The 19,913-nt window shown below is 43.7% G+C and overlaps 1 protein-coding gene across 1 annotated transcript; it reads left to right on the top strand.

The window, feature by feature from the left end:
* The first annotated feature begins 3,028 nt into the window (after window positions 1-3,028).
* Window positions 3,029-18,680, top strand: atp2a1 (ATPase sarcoplasmic/endoplasmic reticulum Ca2+ transporting 1). The gene is made up of 25 exons (XM_031861968.1): window positions 3,029-3,119; window positions 3,225-3,361; window positions 4,485-4,502; window positions 5,085-5,167; window positions 7,448-7,552; window positions 9,374-9,512; window positions 10,670-10,750; window positions 10,836-10,921; window positions 11,288-11,443; window positions 11,612-11,753; window positions 12,322-12,488; window positions 12,596-12,684; window positions 12,813-12,915; window positions 13,025-13,156; window positions 13,349-13,474; window positions 13,669-13,887; window positions 13,992-14,103; window positions 14,199-14,422; window positions 14,529-14,749; window positions 14,855-15,057; window positions 15,353-15,438; window positions 15,608-15,741; window positions 16,451-16,568; window positions 16,976-17,093; window positions 18,470-18,680. The coding sequence occupies exons 2-25, from the start codon at window positions 3,244-3,246 to the stop codon at window positions 18,478-18,480; spliced, it is 2,991 nt and encodes a 996-aa protein (XP_031717828.1). The 5' UTR covers window positions 3,029-3,119; window positions 3,225-3,243; the 3' UTR covers window positions 18,481-18,680.
* Window positions 18,681-19,913: the final 1,233 nt, after the last annotated feature.

Raw genomic sequence — 19,913 nt, 5'->3', positions numbered from 1 at the left:
GTGTGTGTGTGTGTGTGTGTGTGTGTGTGTGTGTGTGTGTGTGTGTGCCTCTGCACGGGTGGTGCAGCATTATCGCCGCTGTGTTTTATTAGCATTAGAGCACAGTGCTTAGGATGAGCCGCAGTAACCTGATCCCAAAGATTGAGCTAAATGTCAGTGAGCCACCTTGAGCTTTGCACAGCTACAGCCGGCCCACAACCGCACGGCGGGTCAGAGGGGAAACACACCGCGAGGCAGCTTCAACATGGACGCTGGGAAGAAAAGCTCGGGGGCAGATAAATGAAAGAAACGACGGGGAGAGAGAGAGAGAGAGAGAGAGAGAGAGAGAGAGAGAGAGAGAACATGAGGAATGACAAAAGGCCGGTGATGAAGAGGATGGACAGTTTCCCAGTTATCCGCTGCAGGTTTATTGTGTTCAGGGTTCACTAATCAAAACATACTGACCGGAGACCATCTTGTGATGGGATCACACCAGCCAAGCTGCATAGTCGATATGTCTCTATTACACATGGATAGATTTGATATAGTCTAAAATCAGGTCTACATTAGTTCAGCAGACATACAACACGAGAGAGAGAGCCCTTGGAGTCAGCACACCAGTAGAACTTCGCTCCTACAAGATGGGATAAAATAAGCGCACAAATACACAACGAGGGCCTGGTGGTGATGGCGCACCAGGAAAAGGCAAAAGAGAGAGAAATCTTAGATGTTAGCACGCCTGTAGAAAACAGCTTATACACGTACCAAATGCCCAAAAGCTCACCACAGACAATGAGCATCTGGCGACGGCGCACCAGGATAAAGTAAAAGAGAGAGAAATGTTGGTGTCAGCGCACCAGTAGCCTTTACATATTTATATTCATATGTTTTAAAGGAGGCACTTACTTATTTGTAGACGAAGTCCATGCGCCTATCCCTCTGGACAAAGATGGGACGTTACTGTTGACTCCATCTTAGTTAGGTGTGTTCCTCTGTTCCATCTGTTACGGCTGCAGGTCTTTACGGTCCTCTCCACAGACGAGGTGGTAGAAGGTATAGTTAAGACCAGCTTCAAACGCAGCTGTTTGTGGACAGTAAAATCCCACCAAATCAGACTTCAATCCAATCAAGATCAAAGAATTTTGGATATCTGGGCAGGATCCTCAATTTGTCAACAAATACATCTGACATCAAGCTCCTCCAGACAGTCAAACCTTCCATTTGTGCAGTGATGTAGAGAGCCAGGGGTCACAGCGAGTTTTAAATCATTTTGTGTAAAACGTAGAGATCCAGTAGGTGTTGGAGGATAGTTTGTAGCAGCCTAGAATTGGAGATCCACCTGACAGATGATGCTCTAGGGATGCAGCATTTCACAACTTCAGCCAGCAAACATGTGCATTTGGTAGACTTCCAAAAAAATAGCTGCAAGCCCCTCAACAGTCTTTTGCTGTTTGTGAAAGCACCAAATTCAATTTATGTGCATAAGCGCTAACTATGGCTTCAGGCACATTTTAGCCTGTACCCCATCAGACACAGCTTTATCGCATGTTTGTGGGATCAACTTTTCAACACAATTATTATTTTGCAACACATCCAATACATCCATATTCCTGGTGTACCTCCTTTATCTCAGTAGCTGTTGACATATCTCCACACAGGTCATCATCATCTCCAGACCTGGCAGAGCTGCTGATCGATGAGGTCTTTTAATACTGTTTATCTTTAGCTTTTCATGCTTCAGCAGAGCTCTTGGTACATTGTTCAGGTCACAGTGTCCATCTTTTATCCACACGCCGTCGCTGCTGGAGGAGATGAGTAGTCATGGAGATTTAAAAAAGCTTGCTAGCCCAACGGCAGCCACTTAGCCACGACTTCCTGTCCTAAGTTACTAACAGTTACTCTGAAAAGTCTGTGTAATGTTTTGCCCCTTCTGGTTAAGGTCCTGCAGGTCTTGTGTTGGTTTATCGTTAGCGACCACAGCTCTTTGTTCTTCATGAGACACTGTTGAAAACAGCAGCCATTTAAGTTAGCCGCGATAGCTGCTAGCCGTTAGCCGCTAGGTGCTACTGCGAACGAGGCCCACGTGTCTGCAGCCTTGAACTTCCTGTATTCAGGACGAAAGGTGCTTTCAGGAGCATAGAAGTATCATCAGAGAAACTGACTTAATTGACCAAAAGTGAAAGTATCTTTTCTGCAGTGAAATGGCCTCTTATTCAAATGATTATATATTAAATCAATAGATTGTTAATACAACACTTTAAGTAGTATTTAACTGGAGTTTTAACTATAAACATTTTGGTAGTTTATTCCAGTGGTTTCTAACCTAGGGGTCAGGCCCCTCCAAACGGTCTCAATGTGAATCTAAGGGGTCGAGAAATTGCACTGTATTCTATAAGCTAATCAAATGTTTTTTTATATGAATTAATTTGTAAAATAACTAGTACAATACTCAAGCGAAGTACCTGAAACTTGTACTTACCCAACAGTGTTAAGTAAATGAACTTTGTTACTTCCCACCACTGGAAAAGTCTTTGCTTTTCAGGAATATTAGAGATGCATTGAGGACTATTGTGTCAACATATAAATAGGACTGTTTACTTTATTTCAGTTTGTTTCAAGTGACCTTTCGAAAGCTTTCATGTTTTGGACATTTCCTTTGTGACTTGTTGAGTATCTCATCAGTGTCTCATACCTGTCATTCACAAAGCCGTTGTTGCCCCCGAGCATGCATGTTCTCTAGTGCACATCTTATTTCCAGCTTGCCGGGCAGTATACCCCTCTGCAGTTGTTGCCCCCCCCCACCACCACCCCCACCACCCCCACCACCCCCACCCTGCATATTCTACGGGGCCATCCCAGCCCACCTATTTGTGACGTTCTCAGCCAATGAGGGGCCAGTGTATGGTGAGCAAGCACCAATGAGGCCACTTTTTCATCTGTATAAAACTTTTCAGAACAGTTTGCCGGGTTGCACTTTCCATCAGTTCAGGGCTCCGAGAAGAGAGCAACAGCCCAGCGAGAGAGAGAGAGAGAGAGAGAGAGAGAGAGAGAGAGAGAGAGAGAGAGGGTAGAGAGAGAGACAGTGTGAACGCAGGGGGGGTTGCCAGTTTTTAATCCCAATCCCACACTTCAAGAAAGTGGTGGGTGAACATTTGAGCTTCACTTTGTTTTTACTGTCAGTGTCAGGCCGGCCTCAGACTTGATGTGATTGTTTCTGTGTTTTCTATCTCTTTTCGTTCCCGAAGTCTCTCCGTGTCAGCGAGGATGGAGAACGCACACATGAAAGAGTTGCCAGACGTTCTGTCTCACTTCGGCGTCACTGAAGAAAGCGGCCTTTCGCCTGAGCAGTTCAAGAAGAACCTGGACAAGTATGGCTTCAACGGTGAGGGAGATGGATGGATGGATGGATGGATGGATGGATGGAGCATTGGAAGTGTGTAAAGAATGAGCAGTAGTAGTAGTAGAATCTCAGGATGAAGGAACACACATGTATCTTTGGATTTAGCTTGGAACAGAGAGTGGAAGCCATAGAGGCAGAGCACAGAGCACCTGCGAGGTTTAGCAAGATGAACTGGCACAAACACACTGAAGGGGAGGAGAAGTATGAACTGTATGTTTTTGATGAAGGTCTAACTGCGGGAAACAAAGTGTGGTGGGGGGGGGATGTTTGTGGAGCAGGTGCATCAGCGTTTCAGGTTTCTGACAATCGCTACTGGCTTTATGTTTGATTGAAGATTCTTTATTTGTTAGTGAATTAAAGCATGACAGCTCGCTCGACTCAAGGTCAACCTACTTGCTTACCGACTGCCTCTCACACAGTAGCCTCCCTCAGTGGGATGGAGGTGAGCGAAGTCTATTCGCTGAGGAAGGCCATGAAATGCAGATGAATGATAAAAATGAGGACCTTGAATTGAGACTGTCTTTTGTCAAACTGAGTAAAATCCGGCATTTGAGAAAACACCTGCAATAGGCAATTTAAACTCATCACAGCGGGGGATGCACAGGCATAATTATCATTAATGATCTCTCTGTTGCATTGAACAGTGTCCTTTGAGCTGGGACAGAACTGTCGTTAATGTTGCTTATTAATTAATTGTGTAATTATGTTTTTTAAATTGCAGATTTGTAACAAAAACAAGAGTAACATAGAGTTTTTAGCGCCATATCATTGCACTAAGTCGTGCTCAACAGGTTGCAGTGAAAGTTTAGCATCTCAGCAGATAAATGGATGTTGACACAGCAACAAAGTAATTAAGGTAACTGTAAAGGTCAGTTATTAAAGTCACATTAATTTTGTCATAAACTGGCAGAGGTTCAAGGAGGCCTTAACAAACCAGCTGCTGCCTAACATTAATTAAGCACTTAGAGTCCTATCAATAGTGCAGTAGATAATAGTTTCTGTCCGGTGGTTTTGATTCTTAAATGGGTCAAAACGTTAAAGCGATGCAGTAAATGTGGCGGTCGTCTGTGCTTTATTAATATTGTTTGTCTCTCTTCCCCCACAGAGCTGCCAGCGGAGGAGGGTGAGTCCACTCTGAGCCTCAAACACCTGCTTTTCAATTATTCATGTTTGAATCACATGTCCTTTTAACTTTGTGCCACCCGGACACACCTGTCCCTCTCACTTCCTGTGGTGACAAGTCACACACTCGTTTATCCGACACCTGTCAGTGGTGCCACTGGTTGTTGTGACCCAAAGTACTAATAATATGTTCACACCACGCACACAACTCAAGAAATCAGCTGATCCAAAGTTTGTCTTTGGAGATGTTGGATGTATGACTTCTACAGTTGTTGTCCTTTTTAACCCAAACTAATATTATTATTTGTCATGCCCGCCTGCTACGGTAGTTCTACTAGATTAACTTGGCCCAAAGAATGTAGAAACTACTTTGAACAAGTTTGAACGGCATGCAGATAGTTTAGGTGGCAGATATTTTTTGGCTTCATCACAATCAATGCTTCTCCTACTGAACCATTATATTACTGACATTATATTGACATTCCATGACACTTATACCATGTAAATATATAAGTACATACATAATTGACCACACACACTCGAATGCTGTGTTTGATGTGATTTTATGTATATTTTTTAACAGGAAAGACCATCTGGGAGTTGGTGATGGAACAGTTTGAGGACCTGTTGGTCAGAATCTTACTGCTGGCCGCCTGCATCTCTTTTGTGAGTTTGCTCACTTTTCTCTCTTTTACATGATATGGTGTATTTGTATTTTCATTGAACGGTACATACATCCAGGGAGCCTGCAGAGGCTTCAGAACACGGTCATTGTGTATTTAAGGATCTTACATTAAAGACAGATGTTTGTCGGAATTTGGATAAAGGTTCGACATATTAGATCAACGATGACGTTCTTTTCCTTCTTTTATTTTAATGAGTCACACGATTATACTATTATACAGAAGATCATTGGTAGAAATCTGAGAACCCTTAACGTTTTGTGCCAAAATGTATTATATATTTGACATTTTAGCACAGTTTACACCCTTTAAAGCTCATGCATGCATGTAGAAGCTGACCAATTAGACAGTGGTATCAATCATTAAAGCACTTTCATGACCTTCCTCCCACTCGTCCATAACAAGCTCTTAGCAAGCTTAAATGGTTATTTTTAAGTCTGAATTCAGGGACTACCATCATCCTGATAGAGAGAGTCAAATATTAGCTGCTCAAAGTTGTTGCAAATAAGGAGAGCATTTCTTGCATCTAAACGTGGCGTGACGCTGATGGAGCGCCTCACAAACAGACCTGAAGTCTCTATCAAGTAAAAGCGAGTAAAAGGAACAAGATTGGACTAAAGTTCAGGCTCAATAAAGAACCTGATGGTGACGGTGAGGAGTGCAAACTGTGAGCTGCATCTTTTCTGGCCGCTCGCCTGCTTTGTTTGTCACCACACACACGCGCTCGCTCACTCGGGCCGACAAACACAACGAGTGCATCACTGAGTTATTAAATTACATTTGGACCCATGTCCTCACTCTCATCTACACCAGGAATCCCTCTCTCTCTCTCTCTCTCTCTGTCTCTCCCTCCTGCCCTCCGCTGTTGCTCTCTCCAAAACAGTTTTGTGGAGGAGAGAAGGCTGAACACATTGTCTTAATCCTCGATCTCTGCCCTCCGGCCTCCCTGCTCAGCTGTCACTATGGCCTTAGAAGGTCTGACGGCTGTGTGTGTGTGTGTGTGTGTGTGTGTGTGTGTGTGTGTGTGAAATAGAGAGAGGAAGATAAAGAGAAAGAGAGAGAGTGTGCACATATGCATAGCAGGAGCTTTATTTTAAGAAAGTCTCAAGCCAGGATGAGAAACTGTATCCTGAGACAAAGGTCAGGGATGGAAGGAACGAGGGATGGCTTGCAGCAGCAGGAGAGAGTGAGAGGGTGAGGAAGGGAGGGAGGGGGGGGGAGTCGAGGATTGAGTTGCACAATGGCATTGTTTGTGTGACAAATGAGGGCAATAGATTCAGAGTCGTATACGGTTTCTAAAAGCGAGAACACTAAATGCTGCAGACACACGCTCATCCTATTCATACACACGGGAATGTCCCGCCGCTGCAGCGCGCTGACAACCTCTGACGCTCATTCTGGAGATCGATTGTGTCTTTTGAAGGGAGGCAGGGTGAAGACAGGCCGGAGAGCGTGAGCGACTATTTTTGGAGAAAAAAAGGGTGAGAAAAGATGTGAGATGAAGAGCGAAGCGAATGAAAAAGCAGATAATGACGAGGAGGAGCAGAGAGCTAGACGGCGTACGTAGAGAAGGACGGGCCTCTCTCTGGTCCGCCGGCCTGCAACTAATCTGTGTCAATGTCAACACGAAGGCTTTCCGAAACAGACTCCCACTCCCGCTCACGCGTGTTGGACCGCAGAGTCACATGTGGAGGAAAGACTTCACACATAGGATGACATAAGAGATAACAATCTTGATAACTGTCAGAAATAGATATACTCTGTTCTCTATTCTGTTTGATGCTGACCAGTAAAAGATGATACTGTCGCCCTGAGAAACAGGTGCACAACAGAGTATCACCAACAGTTATGAAGTATATCAATAACTCAAGATTTAATCTGTGTAATTATCTGATTAACCTCTTCAACCTCAACAGATCCACTAGTTGATCCTTCATTAAAAAGATGTCCAAACCCACAGACCTCTAAAGATAACAAATGAAGTGGATATAAGAGATGCATCTACAATACTTCATGATAAAATGGCGCTGTGATTAAAGTGAAAAAATAAAAACACAACCTTATTGGGGCTGCAACTAAGGGCTTTTTTCTATCATTTTCCCAAATTATTGATATAATATTTTATAATAAAATGGGATAAAGTCTGAGATTTGTAAGTGTCTCTGTCACCTCACTTCACAGAAATCCTAAACGTCATAAAGTGAAAGATATTTTCATTAAATGTTGCATTCTGACATGCTCCTCCTCCCTCCGTCTCTTTCAGGTGCTGGCTTTGTTTGAGGAAGGTGAGGAGACAGTCACTGCCTTTGTCGAGCCCTTCGTCATCCTCCTCATCCTCATTGCAAATGCTATCGTTGGAGTGTGGCAGGTCAGTGAACACACACACACACACACACACACACACACACACACACACACACACACAGAGGAACAAACACAAGGACACATACCTGCCCCTGAATGCTGTCTTTTACACACACACCTAAATAGACTCTTATACTTAGCAACAGTCACACACAATAAATGTCACACGATGGACGGCCTGTTCAGGTCGCGGCCCGTGTCTTTTACAGCGAGCACACGGGAGCTCGGGAGTTCGAGGGAGTTCGAGGAGTCCAGAATGAGATGCATGACGTCAGCCGGAGGTGAGAAGGCCAAAGGTTAAGCCAACGGAGGGGGGGGGGGGACCCTTGAAGGCTCAAACTGCGGTCTGCTTTGTTACAATCCACAGTAAAAATACAGAGAGATGATTGAGTTACCATAGGCCTGGGGAGTGTGTGTGTGTTTGCAGTTGGGGGGGGGGGGGGTCATATGAATCCTGCGGCAGTCATTTGGAAACTATGCACAAGGATTCACACATGGGGGGGTACGGGGGAGAATGGAGAGAGGGAGGGCGGCGGGCATAAAGTGGGCTTTACACTTCGAGGCGGTCGAGAGCGGCCTCGGAGGAAACCTCAGACTGGACCCAACATCAGTGTGATGGACTTCATCAACCTGCTGATCAGCAGACAGACTCCTCACACCGCAAACACACACGACGGTCACTCAAGACTTGTTCAACATCAAACTTTAACGATAATTTAGCATCCCGTTACTCAAGAGATGAATTTGGTGACTGTTTTTGTTCTCCTGTTCTTTAAGATGTATGTGAAAATTTACGTTATTTCTCTTTCTAAAGTCGAGACGAAATGCAAAATACATTTTAAAAATGTCCCTTTTAGTTCACATCGGTGGTCATATTGTGCACCTATTTAACAATAGATGCAAAAAGAAAAAAGAAAGAAAGAAATGTCCTCGTATTTATTTATCTAAATTGAATCGCCTTTTCTTCCCGTAAAACTAAATATGAAGTGTGCTTACGTAAGCTAGTACCAAACTTTAAGCGATCAGTGTGTATGTGAATCAACTAATATAAGTTATTTGCTCTTGTTGACAGCACATTCAATCAAATCTGACCAAACCGTCACAGTCCTGATGAAGCAGTTCAGCTGAGTTTTAACTGAAATACATATGGTTTAAAAATGATTTTCTTTTCCCCAGAACTTCCTCTTTCATTGTTGCTTCTTTAGTCAATAATTTATGTTAAAGAGAAATACTTAAGGCCCCAGAAATGATTCAAAGGGCTTTAAATAGACAAAGTAGTCAAATATAAGCCTCAATAATCTCTCTCTTTGTCTGTACTTTATGCAAAACCAAGAAATATTTAAACAGTATTTTACTTCAAATGTTATGCAGACTGTAGATGCTATCACTGTTTAATATGACGTTACAGAGAGCGAATAAAAAGACAGGAAAACCTAAAATACAAGCAAATGCAACAATATGACAAAAATGACCTCACACATTACCAACTCTACTATTTACCACTTAAATCAACACCGTGGAAAATGTATTGCAGGATTATTGTATGGGATTATATTATTTTGTATTCAGGTTATTTTGGCCACCAATTTTAACTTGTACAATTTAATAAGTAGCGTTCAGGTTCATGACTCCTTAACTTATTATAGTTCATGTTTTCCTATAGTGTCCCAATGCTGGTATGTGGAGTTTCACACTAATCCAGGAGGGACGGACACACCGGCAGAGTTCCTCTTGAGTAGTTATGCTCAGGGAGGTTGTGGTATTAAACTTGATAGTTAGTAACACTAATGTTTTATGTTTTGCTCTGTGTGTATTTTCGCAACAGGAGCGCAATGCAGAGAGTGCCATTGAGGCTCTGAAGGAGTACGAGCCTGAGATGGGGAAAGTTTACCGGTCGGACAGGAAGAGCGTGCAGAGGATCAAGGCCAGGGAGATCGTTCCTGGGGATGTGGTGGAGGTTTCCGGTAAGATTCCCAAAACTGAAGGAGCTGTTCAGCCACTGAAAACGCTCCAGGAACAGTCAAGTGTAACAATAGGTGCAGCAGCAGTGAATCCTCAGGGTCACAGAACATCTATACTTGGTGCAGACAAAGGTGCACAGGAAATCCTGTCACTTCAGTGTTATGAAGTGACTCAAGGCCATCTACAAATATGCAGACTATAGCCACATGGGGTTAAAGGTCAAGCCCAACTTCCTGAAACTAACCCTTCAGAATAGGACTTAAGCAAAAGAAGCAGCAGCTGGCATTGGGAAATTTGAATTAAGTAATGATAAAGTCTGGTAAAATAAAAATGTGCCTGTATCTGAAAGTCAAATCTTTATATATAGCGGGTACTATATACTAAGAATAAACTTTAATGATATTCAGAACACACTTTAACTATAGCACGTACTAGTAATTAAGCCAAAGCTCATCTTTGCAGCTTATTCAGGACTTCTTAACCTTGGACAGCAAGTGTTTTACGGACTGACTCTCAGTTCAGAGGAACGATAATCGACTCCAAGCTTGAGCTGAAAACATTTCAAACAGATGACTTCTGCCCTAGAAACTCTGATTTTGTTTGACTCCTGTTTTCACATAAAGAAGAAATCAAACTTCTGGGCCCATTCGCTCATATACTTCAAAAGAGTCACGTGCATGTGTGTGTGTGTGTGTGTGTGTGTGTGTGTGTGTGTGTGTGTGTGTGAGTACATGTCTCCTGATGTCCTTGAGAATGAACATGGGCCCTTTTAAGGCAGTCACAGAAAAAAGGGGTGGAGGGGAACTCAAGGAACTTGCTGCGGGAAGAAAAAAAAAACAAGCTTGAGTATAAATACACTTAATATCGACGGGCGGCTCGCTCCTCTGTCTCTCCCTCTCCCTCTGTTTGCTGTACACCTGTTCTTTTCATTTCATGATCTCCCCAAGGTCTCCCTCTCCCTCTGTCTCGGACTGTGGTTTTCATTTTTAAAAAAAAACCCTTCCCGCCCAAAATGCAAAACCCAGTCAATCAACCCTTCCCCCCCCTCCCTCCTCCTGCCACATTGATATGAAGCTGTTTTAGACAAATCAAATTGGTCTGATGAACTTGTGTGTGTGTGTCTCTCTGTGTGTGTCTCTCTGTTTGTGTCTGACCCTAGTTGGTGACAAAGTGCCAGCTGACATCAGGCTCGTCTCCATCAAATCTACAACCCTGCGCGTGGACCAGTCCATCCTCACCGGTAGGTATCTGGGGGAAAGACAGACATGATGTCTTTTTGATGTCCGCTTCCACACCTGACCACATCACCTGTGTGTCTCCCACAGGTGAGTCCATCAGCGTGATCAAACACACTGACGCTGTCCCAGACGCCCGAGCCGTCAACCAGGACAAGAAGAACATGCTGTTTTCCGTGAGTCTTCTTTATGAGAACTTTTCCACCTTTATGTGACATACTAAATAAAGCTCCTGTCCCTGAGGCTGATGGGAATGTCATTACCGTTGCTGTTATTTCTTCATAAACTAAAGTAATGGAGGAATCTAATCTTTACCCGGTGATGGTGCTATAGAGGAAAAGTCATGGATCACTAAAGTTATTACAATTCATCCTGAGGGGGGCGTGAATGCACTCCGAACAAAATTTCGTCGCAACTTCCCAAATATCTTTCACTAAAAAACAAGCGATCACCAACGTCAGTAGGATTCATCCTCTGGGGATCATGAATGTATGTAACTTTCAAATGTCTTTTTTCTCCGTCTCTGCTAAAACTCTGTTCAGGGAACCAACATCGCTGCAGGAAAAGCCACTGGTGTTGTTATTGCAACTGGCGTCTCCACTGAGATCGGAAAGATTCGTGACCAGATGGCTGCCACTGAGCAGGATAAGACCCCTCTGCAGCAGAAAATGGACGAGTTTGGCGAGCAGCTCTCCAAGGTGGGTGAGGCAGACGGACGAACCTGAAACAGCATCACCACAGTGACCGTCGTTATCTATTGATTAATTTAATAAAAAGAGGACGAATACTGTTTTAAATGACTTAAGATGGGAAATGTGTATATAAAGCAAATGTCTCACGCATCCCTCTGACTGCCTGTCCTCCAGGTCATCTCCCTCATCTGTGTGGCTGTGTGGATGATCAACATCGGACACTTCAATGACCCCGTCCACGGAGGCTCCTGGATCCGCGGGGCTGTCTACTATTTCAAGATCGCTGTGGCTCTGGCTGTGGCTGCCATCCCTGAAGGTAAACCTATTTAAATAATGCTAAATCAGCAGAGTATTCCTTCATTCTGTTCATACCTTGATTTCCTCAAGGTATCAGCCATCAACTCTTGAATCGGAAACCTTTTTGCCGCCTGAGTGGCATCGATTAAATACTGCGGGACAGGAACAGTCTGAGATTTAGAGGTGCTCGCTGTCACATCAGGGTCAGCTGCAGACTGTGGCGATGCTCGTCACACGCCATGGTCTGATGATGCCAAAACAACGACATCATCTGCAAAGACAGATGCTGCCATAATGTCACTAAACTGGACACTCTCCAGACCTTCTTCACACCGTAGTCAGAGTTGATTTTTGCCAAGAATCTGAACACAGATCTGACTGAGGGGCTTGCAGCAGCCCCCTCCCACAGGAATACCTCAGTCTGGGTGTCCTCCAGCTGATGGGTTTAGGGACCACAACTGTTGTCTGGAACCCAGTGGCAGGTGGTTTTGAGCAGACATGTCGGATCATTCTTTCTTGTCACTAAGTTCTTAATGTTTATTTCATTCAGTACCTCCCTGCCTAACCTCCCGCTCCGTCCACCGCAGGTCTGCCCGCTGTCATCACCACCTGCCTGGCTCTGGGAACACGTCGCATGGCCAAGAAGAATGCCATCGTCAGGAGCCTTCCCTCTGTGGAGACCCTGGGCTGCACCTCGGTCATCTGCTCCGACAAGACCGGTACCCTCACCACCAACCAGATGTGTGTAACAAAGGTAGGTTCACACTCAGCACACCAATATCACCTTCAATCCAGACAGGTGGCAGGAAATAAGAGCAGATCTAATGAAATGTGTGTGTTGTTGTTTTTGTTTCCATGCAGATGTTCGTCATTGATAAAGTCGACGTTGACAATGTTGCCCTCGGTCAGTTTGACATCTCAGGCTCAAAGTACACCCCTGAGGGAGAAATGTAAGTGTCAAAAGAGTTCAAAGTTAACCTTACAAGAACCTGCACACACATAAACACCCTAACCCAGTCTTTTTTTGACTAAATATCTTATTTAATTCTAAATATTTTTGAAAATCTTTTTTCACCAGTACAAGGAATGGCTCGTTGGTGAAGTGCGGCCAGTTCGACGGACTGGTCGAGCTGGCCACCATCTGCGCTCTGTGCAACGACTCTTCGCTGGACTACAACGAGGTCTGCAGAGCATTCGGGAGAACTTGTGTTCATGACATTGGTGGTTAATTGTGATCCACGGCCCACTTCAAATGTAACGTTTGTTCTGTCTTATTGCTCCGTGATGCAGTCCAAGGGTATTTATGAGAAAGTGGGTGAGGCCACAGAAACAGCGCTGTCCTGTTTGGTGGAGAAGATGAACGTGTTCAATACTGAAGTGCGTGGCCTGTCCAAGGTGGAAAGGGCAAACGCTTGCTGTTCTGTAAGTCTATAAAAAATATTCTATAAATTATGTGTCCTGTGTACAAAGTCAGTCTTGTGTAACACAGTGGAGAATTATCACAAGTTTGCTGTAGCAACTAAATATGTCAAAAACAATAATATGGGCCAGACTCAACCTTGATTTTAGATAATTTTCCTCCTGTTGACCTTCTTCTTCCTCATGTTCTAACAGGTGATCAAGCAGCTGATGAAGAAGGAGTTCACCCTGGAGTTCTCCAGGGACAGAAAGTCCATGTCAGTGTACTGCTCTCCTGCCAAGTCGGCCAAATCCCCTGTAGGAAACAAGATGTTTGTCAAAGTGAGTGTGTGACACAAGAAGTACACTTTCTGTGGTCACTCTATAAAAGCCTAAAACAGAAGCTATGATGTCACGATAAAACAGCCTCTAAATTTGAAAAGAATGACCAAAATGAAGTTCAATGAATCAACTCATATATCATTCAAATACCATTCGTTGATGGATGTTGAACATTATGTTAACTCCGTCTACAGGGCGCTCCAGAAGGTGTCATTGACCGTTGCTCGTACGTTCGTGTGGGCACCACCCGCATACCCCTGACCAGCTCGGTCAAAGACCACATCCTGTCTGTCATCAAGGAGTGGGGCACCGGGCGGGACACCCTCCGCTGTCTGGCACTGGCCACCAGCGACACACCTATGAGGAAGGAGGACATGAACCTGCAGGACGCCACCAAGTTCGTTGACTATGAGGTAGGCGACTGATGAGGAAAGGTTGAGGCAGAAATGTCACAAAAACAATTGTTGTGATGTTGCTGTAGTCTACACTTAACATCTTGTTGTCCTTTCTTCTCCAGACTGAGTTGACCTTTGTCGGCTGTGTTGGCATGCTCGACCCTCCCCGTAAGGAAGTCACGAGCTCCATCGAGCTGTGCAGGGCTGCTGGCATCCGTGTCATCATGATCACTGGTCAGTAGACGCAAAACACACTCTCATCTCATCGTATAAGAAAACAAGCAATCTCTTAAAAGAAACGACAAATTCTTCATTTCTGTCCTCCCTAGGTGACAACAAAGGGACAGCTGTGGCCATCTGCCGTCGTATTGGCATCTTCACTGAGGATGAGGATGTCACTGGCAAGGCCTTCACCGGCCGTGAGTTTGATGACCTCGATCTGTACGATCAGAAGATCGCTGTTCGAAAGGCTGGCTGCTTCGCCCGAGTGGAACCGTCCCACAAGTCGAAGATCGTTGAGTTCCTGCAGGGCTTCGATGAGATTACCGCCATGGTGAGCAGAAAAGATAGAGAGCGTACACGTTGTTGTTTCTTGTGCTGAAAACGAAAAGTATAGATGGGCAAAAACCATAACTTGTCTCCCTCCACCCTTCACCAAGACTGGTGATGGAGTAAACGATGCCCCCGCCTTGAAGAAGGCGGAGATTGGCATCGCCATGGGCTCTGGCACTGCCGTTGCCAAGTCTGCCTCTGAGATGGTCCTGGCTGACGACAACTTTGCCTCCATTGTGTCCGCCGTAGAGGAGGGCAGAGCTATCTACAACAACATGAAGCAGTTCATCCGCTACCTCATCTCCTCCAACGTCGGCGAGGTCGTCTGGTGAGCACATCCTTGCGTAGGCGGAGGTGAGGTGTGACAATGACTTTTACAAGAGAGTCAAAAACTAATAAAAAAATCGCTGTACTTCCTCTCTCCGACACTCAGTATCTTCCTGACGGCTGCTCTGGGTCTGCCCGAGGCTCTGATCCCCGTCCAGCTGCTGTGGGTCAACCTTGTGACTGATGGTCTGCCCGCCACCGCGCTGGGCTTCAACCCTCCTGACCTGGACATCATGGGCAAAGCCCCCCGCTCCCCCAAAGAGCCCCTCATTTCTGGCTGGCTCTTCTTCAGATATATGGTCATCGGAGGTAAAAAAGCATTATGTTCTCTCCCTCCTCTGTTGTGGCACTTTTGTTTTATTTTTGTCTAAAATGGCCTCCAACCATTTTTGATAGAACACTCACAGAGAACGTACGTCGAAATGATGTTGTTGCCATGGTAACCCATCCGCCTTCTGGGTACAGAGAGCCAAATTAACATTGACGTCATCAGAACCTCTCTGGCTGTCATCAAACGATTAGCTTCCACACGTTTATTGAAGATTGTGGATTTGAACTCTTGGATGAAAGACTTCTTTATTTAACACATTAATGTCTCCTCCAGGTTATGTTGGTGCTGCAACTGTCGCAGCAGCTACCTGGTGGTTCCTGTACTGTGACGAAGGCCCAATGGTTTCCTTCTACCAGCTGGTTGGTATTCAACACTCTATTATTTGTGCACTTTTCCCACAAATTGTGCCGGATCACACGGCGTACGCCATCCAGCTGCTGTGACTAGAAACCTTTCATGTAAACTAGGACGGATCTCAGCTTTTCAGACTTCTGTATTGAGATGTGATGTCTCCGTCTTCCCCCTCAGTCACACTTCATGCAGTGCAGCGAGGACAACGAGGACTTCAGCGGGATCCACTGCGAGGTGTTCGAGGCCGCCCCCCCAATGACCATGGCTCTGTCTGTGCTGGTCACCATCGAGATGTGCAACGCTCTGAACAGGTCTGACGACACGGTCAACTCATACTTCTGTAACTAAGTACATTCACTCAAGTACTGGACCAAAGTACACATTTAAAGTACTTGTGTATTTCCATTTGATGCCAAGTCAGAAGCACTATTTTTTAGTAGAAACAGTACTTTTACTTTTGATATTTGAAGTACAATTAACTGATAATACTCCTGTACTTTTATTTATATGGGGGTTAAAATGCAAGACTTTAAAACTGCTGTGTTGGTGCTTTTACTTTAGTACTTCTACCTCCACTGAGTAAACTACGTAACAGTATTTAAAAAGAAAGTTAAAATGAGCTCCCTATCGAACAACAATAACAACAACAGTAAAAAGTGACACAGCAGTAATAATAATGCATTTATAGAACATATATCAACATTACACTCATGTGGGGTCCCTTTTTCTACTTTTAAAACATATAAAACAGAGGATCATATGCATGCATGCAACATATCAGGAGTGTGATAACTATGATTATGATAAAGAGACACTACACAACATCTACCTTCAATATTCAACATGTAAATATGCCACATGCTCATTCTTCATGTCCTTTTGTAGACATTTATTTTCCTACATTCACCTCAACACACAAACACACTTTTCACACGCCCTCAAACATGTTCAGTCTGCATTAACTTTCCCCTCCGCCTCCCCCATCCAACCCCTCCTTCCTCCTCCTCCTCCCCCCCCCAGCTTGTCTGAGAACCAGTCCCTGGTGCGCATGCCCCCCTGGAGCAACGGCTGGCTGGTGGGCGCCATGAGCCTCTCCATGTCCCTTCACTTCATGATCATCTACGTCGACCCCCTGCCCGTGAGTCCGGCCTCCTGCACCACAAAAACAAACATCCATCTCCCTCGACTCCTCCCTCACACACACACACACACACACAACCTCCATGTTGCCATTGCTTAAATACTTAACAGATGGTGCACCGCTCAACTGCCCAAATTACTAACAGAAGTGGGATTTAAGGTGGCACACAATCAAACCAGCTGCTCAGCTCTGTGAACTCCTAAAATGGTGTGATTGTTTTTTTGATGTGAATTTGTATCTTCACCTACAATAGTGTGGAGATACAAATTCACATTGTTCAGAGGGAATAACACTACAGGTATTCATACGAGCGCTGACGTTAACATGATTTTACAGCTCCTTTCTTACTGGTAGTCGTGCTTCTAGTTTGGCAGCTTTTGACACGACGTTGCTCTTGTCCACAGATGATCTTCAAGCTCACTCACTTGAATGTGGAGCAGTGGTTGATGGTGCTGAAGCTCTCCGTCCCAGTCATCCTCATTGATGAGGTCCTCAAGTTTGTGGCTCGCACATATCTAGAGGGTAAGCTACACGCGTGACCCGCATACAACACGTTTCCTTCATTCTGTACCTGTGTGACGTTTATAGCGTGTTCACTTTCCTGGAACAGACGTTAACGTGACTTCCTCCTCCTTTAACATTTTAACCTGAACCTGTGCTACGAATGTCTCCATTTTATTGATTTGAACATATTGATGAATGGAATGTTATGGAATAATTTACCTCCCAATTAAATGTGTGATTTTAACCTCTTTTGTTCTTCCTCACACAGCTGTAATGATCTCCCACCCTCTTTGCTCTAACCTCTGTTTACTCTGATGACATGTATCTAACTTTCCTCTCCTTGGATGCTCTTTTTCACCATTCCCTCTCCGACAGTCTAAACCTATTCCCCCTCCTCTACCCCCCTGTAACAAAAGGTGTTCCCCTGACTCATGCTCAAGGTTTAAGCACTCTGCATCGTGCACAAACATTTTGTTGAGTCTTACAAATCTTTCTGGACTCGTACATTTGGATCCTGAGTGCAGCTGTTCGTCTGGCTTTACATCTTTCTTGAATTGCCAGTAGAAGTCTAATACTTGGTCTCAGCATCATACGTAGTATTTGCATAGTTGGTGTTTAATATTTAAAGTTTGAATATGTTACTTTAGCTTATTGCTTACAGTAGCTTGTAGATCCGCTCAGAGTAGAAACAGCAACATTGCGATGCTTTTAATGTGATCAAACTTGTGATTGTGTAAAAGCAGCCTTATTAATTGGACTTTGCTCATATAAAAACCTAATTTTTTTACTATGTGTAACTCAAATTTATATTTACATTATACTGTATTTTAGCTAATGTGCATTATTTTCCCCGCTATGTGAAACTGGTGTTTAGCTCAATAACCGACTAAAAATGTACATATGAAGATTTGATTTTGGGAAATATGCTCGTGTGTTTTCTTGCCTAGAGAATCCATCCATGCTGGAAACAGGTGGATTGATGGTTTAATGTATGTATCGGATGTATTCATTTATAAAAGAAATGAATAATTCAGAAATGTAAATTTGAGATTCCAGGAAGATACTGGTCCCAGCCAAGAGTTTGCTCCCATAAAAGAAGCACATTTTCTTTTTTACACTTTGTTTTTTGTACACATTACACCAAGAAAATATTGTGTGTTAATTAGAGTTTCAGAGGTGCTGGAAGACGTTTTTTGTTACCTTTGACAGAGACATGCTGGCTGTTTGGTTATGCTAAGCTAAGCTAGGATGGAGGAACAGTGTTCATCTCATCATCCAGCTAACTCGAGGCAACAAATCAAATTAGCGCATTTCCCAAAACAGACTCTTGACTCGATGCTTTTTACTACTCACTGCCATCACCTCACAGCTGACCTGCTTGTTTTCCTCTGCAGGGAAAGTCTAGAGGTAAAGAGCGACAGAGCGGCTGAAGCAGAGAGAGAGAGAGAGAGAGGGAGAGAGAGAGGAGACGCAGAGGATGGAGAAGAAGAAGGCCGAGCGCTCCCCCTGAAGAAGCGCTCGGCCGACAGTCACTCATCAGAACATCTAGTGGCACGAATGCAAAAGAAAACACATACGCCATCTGAAAATACACCAAAAGAAAGCTGCAAAATATTTTTTTCTGTGTATGTACTGAAGTTAATATATAGGTGAGAGTTATTAAAACTATCGTGTTGATTCTATTCTTAAAGAATAAAGATATGTATTAAAGAAAGTCTTGGATGTCACCGTTTTCAATTCAGTTTTTTTAATATACATATACTGTATATATATATATATATATATATAAAATGCTGTTAATAGATGTCGAGCGCTATTTCCTGACATTAATTAAGCTTCTGTAATGCAACAGAGCAGAGCAGGAATAACAATGAGGTCCATAACAATCAGTAAACAAGGTGTAACTGCATTAACGTAAAAACAAACACATTTATGAACGTAGTTTGGTTTATGAGAGTTGTTGCACAAGTGAGACAGTTACAGCTATTATCACAATGAAGTCACAAACTGATGTATAACTCTGTATTAATACTTTGAGATCTGTCTACAGTTGAATTTGCAGCGGCTGTACTTTGTATCATTTTCAAGATCATGTATTTTAAAATAGGTTAAATGTAAATGATCAACTTATACGGTATATTAAAGTATATTGTGTAGAGAAATATATTATTATGCACATCAGTCTTGTACATTTCCGTTGACCCTTTTTGCATATTAGGCGGCTCTGCACGGAGCTCCGAGCCCAGGGTTGAGAAACTTTATCTTAATATTTGAATACGAGCTCAAAGGTCGAAGAGAAGACAGTGACGGCCTGTCTTCACTTTCCAACATGTATTAACACAAAACAATGTGGAACACATTCACATTCCTTCATAGAGTTTTTCTGAGGTTCTGTTCAAATACACAATCAATAATTAGCTTGAAGTCTAAAAGCGACTACGGACAAGATCAGTTAACGACGCTGAGCTACAATAAAAAGACAAATAATGCATATGATGAAAACCCCACCTGAAGTTCATTTAGGAGAGTTTCTACTTTGTGTCACTATTGTTCATTATTGCACTGTGATCCTTTGCTTTACAAAGCATAATCAATTAGTGATACAGTGAAATATGGAGCGTTGGAATGTTGAGTGTTTTGCTGGAATCATGTCAGTTTTAACAGAAAACATTTACATGTGTGTTAGTAGAGGATGTAAGACAAAGGGAATGTGAACAACGTCATCACTTTGGTAGCAGAGCAACAGTCTGTTCGGTTTCAGTCACCGAACCGTCACCTCGATCACGACAATAACGTCTCTTTAGGAACATCGAATGTTAGCAGTGCTAGCAGCACCAG

This window comes from Anarrhichthys ocellatus, unplaced genomic scaffold (genome assembly GCF_004355925.1).
Source record: "Anarrhichthys ocellatus isolate YVR2014 unplaced genomic scaffold, GSC_Weel_1.0 scaffold26, whole genome shotgun sequence".
Lineage (NCBI taxonomy): Eukaryota > Metazoa > Chordata > Actinopteri > Perciformes > Anarhichadidae > Anarrhichthys > Anarrhichthys ocellatus.
The sequence above is the reverse complement of the archived record's forward strand: the minus strand, read 5'-3'. Positions and strand labels throughout refer to the sequence as shown.

Coding starts and splice junctions, on each gene's coding strand:
- atp2a1 (XM_031861968.1), top strand. CDS start 3,244: ATGGAGAACGCACACATGAAAGAGTTGCCAGACGTTCTGTCTCACTTC. Junction 11,444..11,611: donor TTGGCGAGCAGCTCTCCAAG/GTGGGTGAGGCA, acceptor CCTGTCCTCCAG/GTCATCTCCCTCATCTGTGT. Junction 15,439..15,607: donor TGGTTTCCTTCTACCAGCTG/GTTGGTATTCAA, acceptor CTTCCCCCTCAG/TCACACTTCATGCAGTGCAG.